Raw genomic sequence first — 9,563 nt, 5'->3', positions numbered from 1 at the left:
AGGGGCCCTCGTATCACTCAGGCAAGCCGCTCCCCAACCCCATCTGGCCCAGTTTATCCCGTCCCCACCCCCCAAGGGGTCTTCTGGTGTTCAAATCTTGGGGTTTCTTTCCCCCCATTTTGCCATAAAAAAAAATAAAAAAAAAAAAAGGAAACCCCCTTGGGAATGGGAAAAAGCCAAATTCTTAAAAAACCGCTCCCAAAACAAAGAGAACTTTTTCCAAACCAAGGGGAGGAAAGGGGAAAGGGACTTTGGGAAGCTTTTTTTTTCATGGGGGGTTGGTGGGCCCCCCCCAAAAGGGGGGGCCATACTGCCTTCTTGGGGGAAAAAAAAGGTTGGGGGGATTTCTCCTTCCTCCCACCCCCCCAATTATTGGGGGACGGGGCTGTTTTTTTCCAATCTTCCCCCCGCGTCTCCCCGAAAAGTCCCGGGTATTTATATAATATATCTCTCTCCTGGGGTGGGTTTCATCCACTTGAGACTTTCCCACTCTCCTATTTTCAGGGTAAAAAAAAAACCAATTTTATATTTTTTTCAAAAATCCCCCGGGTTTTCCCCCACCCAAAGAAAGGGGGTCTGGCCCTTCTAAACTCCACCTTTCAGGGGGGAAAACATTTCTCACTTCCCCCGTCTTTACGGGGGGACCCCATTCCACTTACCTTCCAGGGATTCGGGTGGGCCGAAGCGGGGAACCCCCCCTTCAACTTTTCCCCATTTTGCATTCCGGGGGGGGTCCTTCCCTATTCCCGGGGGGGGTTTTTAGGGGGGACCCTTTTACTTTTGGGCAAACGGGGGGGGGAAGGTTTTTTTTTCCTGTGGTTCGGGGGGTTTCCCCAAGTTAAAAAAGGCCCCCCTTTGGGGGAACCCAAAGGCCCTTTCCCCAGGGTAATTGGGTTGCCAAAAAGAAAACTCGGGCTGGGCCCCAAGGGGTGGCTCCCACCTTTTCACCAAACGGGGAAAAAAGGGGGGGGGCCCCCCCCTGGGGCCAGGGGGGGGGCCAAACAATTTTCAACCCCCCCCCCACCCCCTTGTCCATTTTTTCCCACCTCCCACTGGCTTTTTTTTTTCCCAGTTTCAAAAAAAGGGGGCAACCGGGTATCCCCACGTTTTTTTATTTTAAAAAACCTTCCCTTTTTCCTTCCTTTGGGAACCCTTGTAACCCCCCCCCAAAAAAAAAATTTTTTTTTCCCCCCCTCCAATTTTTTTTTGGGCCCCTGCGGGGGGCCCCCCCCCCAAATTTACCTTGTTCATGGGACCCCTTCTTCCCCCCCCGGGCCCCAAACCCACCAAAAAAATCCAAAATTCCCGGGTGGGGGAAAAAGGGGCCTACGGGGATCGGTCTGGGGGGGGGGGGGGGGAACCCAAGGGAATTTCTCCTCCTTTCTTTTTTAACCGGGCCCTTTGCCCCACCCCCCCCCCCAAGGGGGTTTGCGGGGAACTTTTCGGTTTTTTTGGGGGGACAAGGGGGAGGGCCTTTCAGGGGTTGGTAAAATAAAAAAACAATCCCCCCCCACCCTCCTTGGGGGAAAAAAAAAAAACTTCCTCCTTCCCCCCCCAAAAAAAAAAAAAATTTCCCGCCCCCAGCGGGGCCCCCCCAAAAAATAAAAAATAAACCCCCCTGGGGGGGGGGGGGGAACAACTTTTTTCAAAAAAAAAAAAAAGAAAAAAAGGGCCCTTCCAAAAAAAAAAAAAAAAAACACCCCCCACCTTTTTTCACTTTTTAAAGGGGCTTTTCCCCCCCCCCACCCCTAAAAAAACCTGGGTTCTTTTTTTGGGGCCCTCTTTTTCCCCCCTACCTTCCCCCCCCCTCCCTAAAAAAACCCGGGGACCTTTGTTTTTTTTTAAAAAAAAGCGGGAACCTTCCTTCCAAAACATCCTCCCCAAAAAAACCCTCCTTTGGGGGGGAAAAAAAGGGGGTTGGTGTGAGGTGGAAAAACCGGGGACTTAATTTTTCCCCCCAATTGTTTCAAGGAAATTTTAATTATAATTGGGGGGGGGGGAATTATTTTTGTATTTGGGAAAAAATGGGGTTTTTTTTTATTTTTTGTTTTTTTTGGGGAAGAAAAAATTTCTGGGGAAAAAAAATTTTTCCCTTGTTTTGGGATTTGGGGCTTTACAAAAAAACCCCAGGTAAAAAAAACAAATTTCCCCCCCTCCTGTGAAAGGGGTTGGGCGGCTGTAGGGGTTAAGGGAAAGTTTAACCCCACCTTTTGCCTTTAAAGTGTTTAGTCTTACCCAGGATTTTTGAGGGGGTTTTCCAATTAATTTCAAAAGTTTTTTTTTGGGGGCTTTTTTGGGGGGGGGAAAAGCTTTTCCCATGTTAGTACTTCGGGGAACATCTTAACTGGAATAGAAGACTTAATTTCAATATTTCCGTATCTACACTTTCTAATAAATATAGCTGTTGGGGCCCGGCAGTAGCCTACGTTCCAGGTTTGACATTGCTCAAAGAGAAAGCTGCAACGCGGAACACAGAGCGAGTCTTCAAGGACATGTTTTAGACGGGCACTGCAGCTAGTTGCGATATTAATGAATATTCTGGCTGTAAATTTGAAAAGATAACAAATCGTAAAATAGGTGAGCTTTAAAATTGTGGGTTAATCAAACCTGACGTACTTGTTCACGATTACTTTTAAAATGACCCTAAAGGTAACATTTGTGGACAGTTTCTAGTGCTAGGTTCTACGATGTATCAAAGCCCTTGTTTATCTTTCTTGTGAACCACACATCGGACCTGACCTGGTGTGTCTCTTGTAGTGTTCAGGCATGTTGACCTCACCTTCTGGGCGAACTTTGCGGCTCACTCCTTGCCACTCGTACGCTCCTTGATGCTCCTTGTGGGAGCTTCATGGGTGCCTCAGAGCGTGCTTACGTTCTTCATGCCTGCAGCCAGAAAAGACCCTCTTATGCATGATCCTAACAGGCTGTGTTTCTGCACAGGAGAGAAGGTAACACGGCGATGGAGCGTCACCTTCCCACACGTATGGCGAACAGACTCCTCCAGCTACGATTTGCGCCGCGGCACGCTGGGATTGGCCGGATTGCGTTGTCATAGATGCACATGTGAATGCCGTGCTACACATCTCATGCTGTTCCTATCCTTGCGAAAATAAGAATAAATTGATTGATCACTATTCCGCAGCAGCCGTGGCTCTGCACCCTGGATGAGTAGCTTGCTTTTCTATCTTGGAAACATACATTCACATAGAAACGGCATTGTTATATACACGGTTTCGACTGCTCAAGCTGCGTTGCTATTTCTCTAAATTATGAAAACAATATTCTGCCCGTCAGCTGATATAGTGATGTGTATGAGGCACCTCTCTGAATAGATGTAAACCATTAGAGGTCTTTAGTAAAGCACGCCTATATATACAAGCACTAAAAGACAATGCTGCACAACTAGAAAACACAGATGTACACGATGTGAGAAGCTATAAAATATATCACGGTGTAGCATCACAGACATCCTTACTATCAACCATTTCACACCCAATGAGGCCACTCCCTGACTAGTACATGCACTACAATACTACCGTGTGGGTCTGACTTTTATTACATGTATTTACCACATGTGTGGTCATATAAACATTGAGAACCTCGTAATTTACACCATTAACGGGTGCACAAGTCACTGAATAGAAACGGGGAAACCTATTAGGTGTAATAAAGCGCGCGTATATATATAATATACTATATATCATATATGTTATGTATCAATTAATTTATTTAATTTTTATATATATTATATTAGATTAGAATAGAATCCCTATAACCGTAATTCATATTTATTACTCGTGTTTTTATATCTCTACTAAACATGTACATTTAAGAGATTGTATACTTATACAACTGACTGATTTTTGTCTACAGTAATATTCCATATATTAATGCAGGTATACCGAACCGTGTCATTACAAATTTGCGCCTTTATGTTAATGATACGTTCCAAGAGGAGAAAAGCAAGGCACACTTCGTAGGAACTTAAGATATTATTTATTTTTAAAATGTAGTTTTCGGATTTCACATTTTATAAACACAAATCCTATATATATATATATATATATATATATATATATATGTTTACATCGTTGGAACTTTGTGAAGTACACTCTTGATTAAAACATGCAACTATCATCCCAAGACTTAAAGAGACCCCCCATCAGATGGTTAAATCAATATGCATGGTTCATGATCACAGCCCCTCTGCAGTGTGTTCCTCTCCTGTGACATGTCTCCATGCTTTAATGTTCAAAAAGCTCTTCTCATACAGTGCTGCAGCACCTCTTTTCACCTTCTGTCTGAAACCAGAGCCCAGTCTGCTCTGATTGATTAGCTGGCCGGCTCTGTTGTGATTGGTCAACCGCTTAGAGATGTCCTGTCCCTTAGCCTATCACGTGCAATGTGCTGTAGCACTAGCCAATAGAAGCATGAGTTGAGGAAAGTTCACATGTATTGGAACATACTGTCCCGGGTCTGTGTTGCTCACCAGTGTGGATGATCTTGTGCCTTTCCAGGTTACCAATGCTGTTGAAGATTCTGCCACAAATTTCACACGGATGGATGTACCTTTAGGACACATGAGCAGATTACAAATTATTACAAAACCTATACCGCAGATTGTTCATCTCATAGTTCAACAATTGTCCGTGCTGTACCTTCTAAACAGTGATAACACTACGTTTACATTGATTAGCAACATATTTGTTAATCCATTCAAATCCATTCTCTAACCCGTCTGCTTCTCTTCATCTTCCTCTCCTAGTTTGTGATAAGTATATTTGTGGACATGAAAATAGTTTTCACATGGACTCTTCATCAGCAACATTAAAGTAGTGTAAGTAATACTGTTCTATATGATCAGCAGACAGCAGACCTCCTGTCTCCATGCTCATCCAAAAACTCAACTTGACTGGACAAGGCTAAACAAACATATAGACAACAACTAAAGTGAGAGTCGGAAGATGTTTGTGTTTACTTCTGCACGGCGGGGTCCGGCAGCTGCTCTCTGTGGATCACCAGGTGAGCGTTGTAGGTGGCCTTCAGGGCGAAGCGGCGGTTACAGATCCCGCAGCCGTAGCCTCGCTCCTTGTGCTGATCCAGGATGTGCTTCAGGTACTCTCTGCCCTTTGCAAATGACAGCTAGAGACACAGAACAACTGTCTTTATTAATCTCTGCTCCTCACTGTTTAATCAGACAGCCTTGGGCATGTTGATGAACTCTGCTCTAGATAACTGGGGAAAGACAAAACATTTATATTCAAGAACATGCTTCTACCCCCTGAATCAGCTGGATATGATAAGATAAAGAACTTGGAGTGTGTATGGAAGTGTTGCAGACTCACCTGGCATTTCTTGCAGTTGTACTTGTGGTGCTCGGGGTCGTCCTCCTCCTCTTCATCGTCCGTGTCGTCGCTGTCGCACGCTGAGATGCCGATCTTCTTGATGAAGCATTCCCTCTCCTGCTCGTCCATCAAAGCTATATCCTGCAAAAAACACCACTCTATGAAATCATTCAGCTCACACATAACATCCAAGTGAATGCAAGTTTTTTTCAAACATGGGAACAAGAGATCCTGGAGAATATAGTCATAAGAGTCCACAACATATATTTGGTTGATGTTTACAACCTGAAGGATCGGCTACTGACAGACTCAACATGTCTGTGAGCGCAGATCAATACACCATCTTAGGGCTTTACAGACAAGTACTTGTGTTGTCATGCATTGCTACTCATTGTATTATAGTAGAAGTGTTACTACGTATTGAGGAATGATTTGATTCTGAAATTCTTGGTTCACTTAATGAGGGTGTAAAAGATCATTTTGGTTTCTCTTCCAGTTTTGTGTGTGTGTGTGTCTTTGGATTATAAATATTGATGCATTACATTAATGTTGCAGCTGGTAAAGAAGGAGTTCATTTTAATAACTGGGTATACTCTAAGGGGGCTTGTGGCTTGCTTCAATAATAATACATATCTGTTCATTTGTTGATTTTGTTTTGTATTATTAATCTGAATCAAGAAATAAATTAAACTGTATTAAATATAAATAGTGCAGTGAAAGAAGATGATTTCCCTCTAAAAATGGTAGTGAAGTGAAATATCACACCGAGCACACTATTTGAGTAATGATTTTCTAACTGATAGATATTTTATGCACAAATAAGCAAAAATACTGTATGTGCTTAAAGCTGCTCCGGCTCTATTTTATAATAAAAAGGGTTGTTTTGGAGAAGAGGCATGGATTCACAACCGCTGAAATATAAGTAGAGTTGTCTGTGGTCTCATGCCTGTGCCTTATATCCGGATGATAGCTAACCTACGTCAGCAAGAAGATAATCTACAGCTGTGTAACGTACATACACAAATGTGTGTGTAGAGTTTGTTGCCCTCTGCCTCACCTTGAAGTGAACGTGGATGTGATCTCTGAGCACGTCCACGCGGAAGAACTTGCGTGCGCAGATCTCACAGGTGTACTTCTTATCGCCGTGAGTCAGCAGATGCTTGTTCATGTTGCTCCTGCAGGAGAACACCTGGGCACACACACACACACACACACGTCACAGAGGAAGTACTTTGTTATTCCCTCAGGGTTCCTGTGCGGGGTGCAGTGCTCACCTTGCCGCAGATGGGACACGGGGACGGCTCCTTCCTGTACCTGGTCCCCTCCTCTCCGTTAGCCTCCAGCTCCTCTCTCTTCATGTGCTTTGGTCCTGTCCAGATGCATTATGGTATTAGTTAAGCAAAGAGCTTCAAATCCCACAGGAAGAATAGGGTGGCATCTAGCATCGCTCAGAGTGGCCACACAAAAAACGTGCAGCGCTCAGAAAAGCCTGTCTAGCTTTTGTCTTAACACAAACTTAGCATTCCACACTCAGTTATCTATTTCTCCTACATTTCCCATTCTGAAAACATAGCATGACCAACATGAACAGAACTGAATGGATCCCCCCTCTCTCACCCACACCGTGCCTCCTGTGGTGCTCCTGCATCACGTCTTTGCGGTAGAACATCTTGTTGCAGATTTCACAGGAGTAGAGCTTCTCTCCGTGCTTCTTCTTGTGCTTGGAAAGGTTACTGTTGGTGGAGAAGAACCGCGAGCAGATATCACACTGGAACGTCTTGTCGTCTGGAGAGAGGAGGAGAAGATAAGGCCTGGTAGGGATGCAATCACAATTTGCAAAAAGAAACCAGACAAGATAACCTTCAATTAAACCACCAAAAAAAAAGAAGCTTGTCTGACCTGTGCGACAGTTGTGGAACTTTAAGGCATTTTCCAGGCGAAAGGATTTCTCACACGTGTTGCATTTATATTTGTAATCGTGGTCAGGCTGTCAGGAACACATGAAAATAAGTCACATAAACACGTAACCTAGCAGGAGACTTTTTAAAGGGGCTCTACTATGCTCATCTTTAGGTTCATATCAGTATGTAGTGTCTCTACTGTGACATGTCCCCATGCTTTAATGTTCAAAGAGCTCTTTACTCTTCTCATACTGCCTGTGCTGCAGCACCTCTTTTCACCCTCTGTCTGAAAGAGCCCAGAGCCCAGTCTGCTCTGATTGGTTAGCTGACCGGCTCTGTTGTGATTCGTCAACCGCTTAGAGATGACCCACCACTCACTTTATCATAAACAATGGGTTTGGAGCGCAAGTGTTGATTATTGATGTCACTCCACGGGGAGGGATCAGTGGGAGAGAAACTCCCTCTGGAGGGAACACATGAATTTAGTCTTTGCAGACCGTTTACATGCACTCACATCTATAGACCACTACAGGAGAGTAAACCCCATAAAGCAGATCAGGGCCTCTTTAAGCCTTGAGCAGTGAACTCACCATGTTCTTGCTGTGCTTGTAGGAGATGTGCTGCTTCAGACTCTCCTTGCGGCTGAACAATTTGTCACATTCATCACATTTGAACAGCTTATCCCCTGTGAGAACATACAGGAAGGGAATCCTGAAAAGGTGATCTCCACACATGAATCATTGACATATCCCCTTACTCAGAACTCCATGCACGCACCATGAGAGCGCACGTGTCTGTTGAGGTTGCTGCTGTTCTGGAAGACCTTGCTGCAGAGGGAGCAGCGGTACACCCTCTTGTGCTCTCGAGCTTTGTGTCTCTTCAGGACCCCCCCACTGCCTGCAGAGCTCAGCAGGCTGCCGTCTGCCTCTGAGGGCCCCGAACGCTGCAGCTTCACATCTGCACACATCAGGATCACAATGTCAAATAATAATACAAAGTCATCAATAATAATAGCAGAAAATAAACTTTGGTTATGCAGCACTTTTTAGAAAAAAAATGCAGCGCAAAGTTATTTATTATTAGATAAATAAGGATAGAATAAACCAACAATTATTCATGGGAAAAATCACACACACACACACACACACACACACACACACACACACACACACACACACACACACACACACACACACACACACACACACACACACACACACACACACACTTGTGTTAATGATGACTGTCAGAACAGGACAGTGGACACGAACCCGGATTTAACTTTGTTCAACAAATGTTCAAAAGTTTGTAACTCAAAGTTTGTAACTCAAAGAACCGCTTTCTGTCACTTGTTAAGTAACAATAAGGGAGGGATGAAACAATATAGATTTGATTGTGGATCACGTTAAAAAACTATTTATTAAATTGTGGTGAATTGATGTTATTAAGATTATCGTGGATATCTTCATGAGTAAATATGAAAAGCTGTTGGACTCAGCGTTACAGACTTATTTATATATTCTTTTTACCTTCTGATATAAGATTACCTGTTTTTTTAAAAAGAGGTTTGAAAATATTGTTCCTCAACAAAGTGTTTAGTTATTCAAAGACTTTGAATTGCTTAGAGTTTAAGGCATATTTACATGATTATATGGATAATAAAGTGAATCTTGATTATTTAATCAGAATACCACAGTAATAAAACGTTGTGCTGTCACATGTCCCTGCTCCTGCCTGCCTGACTCTATGTTACCCTCACCCAGGGTCGGCGTCATGGGGGGTCATTCGCGGGCCATGACCCCCCAAATGAGTCACTGTGCCCCCCCACTTTGCCGTTAAAAAAAAAAAAATCATATAAGTGAAAACGTTTCAAGCTCGGCTCTGTGTGTGTGTGGCACGAGCGCATTTTGTGAGTGCGCGACCGGTAACGTGGAATGTTGTTGTTAGCATCTGGTTAGCTAGCTATGCTAACGGATATATAAAAATAGCTGTTTCTACACCAAGGTGGAGGAGAGTCCACTCCTGTCAGACTGAGAGGATCTTATAACGTCAGCTCAGTGAGGTAAGGACTCTCAGTGTTTAGAAAGTTAACTTTAGTGTAACTTATCTCAGTGGGTCTCAAACGGTTTGGTCACCATTTATGTAAACAAGTATTTGCGAGGAATACAAAAAATAAGAGAATAAATGAAAAACGGGTATGAAATACTATAGGACAGTAACACAAGAATACAGTTTAAAAGGGGAGTGATTAGTAAAATATCCATAAAGAAAAAGTTAATCTGCTTCCAGTTCTGTTTTTCATATGGATGCTGAGAGA

At 43.6% G+C, this 9,563-nt stretch overlaps 1 protein-coding gene across 1 annotated transcript in view; it reads right to left on the bottom strand.

The window, feature by feature from the left end:
* The window catches only part of prdm15 (PR domain containing 15), a 16,020-nt gene extending 6,999 nt beyond the window's left edge, over positions 1-9,021 (bottom strand). The window contains exons 1-12 of the mRNA XM_010793736.1: positions 9,000-9,021; positions 8,024-8,203; positions 7,837-7,931; positions 7,245-7,332; positions 6,963-7,130; positions 6,620-6,714; positions 6,403-6,534; positions 5,346-5,486; positions 4,979-5,142; positions 4,490-4,569; positions 3,133-3,161; positions 2,743-2,834 (exon numbers count right to left, since the gene is read on the bottom strand). Of these exons, the coding sequence (XP_010792038.1) occupies positions 2,743-2,834; positions 3,133-3,161; positions 4,490-4,569; positions 4,979-5,142; positions 5,346-5,486; positions 6,403-6,534; positions 6,620-6,714; positions 6,963-7,130; positions 7,245-7,332; positions 7,837-7,931; positions 8,024-8,203; positions 9,000-9,021 (1,286 nt within the window). The remainder of the gene's footprint in view (positions 1-2,742; positions 2,835-3,132; positions 3,162-4,489; positions 4,570-4,978; positions 5,143-5,345; positions 5,487-6,402; positions 6,535-6,619; positions 6,715-6,962; positions 7,131-7,244; positions 7,333-7,836; positions 7,932-8,023; positions 8,204-8,999) is intronic.
* Between the last annotated feature and the right edge of the window lie 542 nt (positions 9,022-9,563).

The sequence above is a fragment of the Notothenia coriiceps genome, unplaced genomic scaffold (assembly GCF_000735185.1).
Source record: "Notothenia coriiceps isolate Sejong01 unplaced genomic scaffold, NC01 NC01_scaffold00001944, whole genome shotgun sequence".
Classification (NCBI taxonomy): domain Eukaryota; kingdom Metazoa; phylum Chordata; class Actinopteri; order Perciformes; family Nototheniidae; genus Notothenia; species Notothenia coriiceps.
The sequence above is the reverse complement of the archived record's forward strand: the minus strand, read 5'-3'. Positions and strand labels throughout refer to the sequence as shown.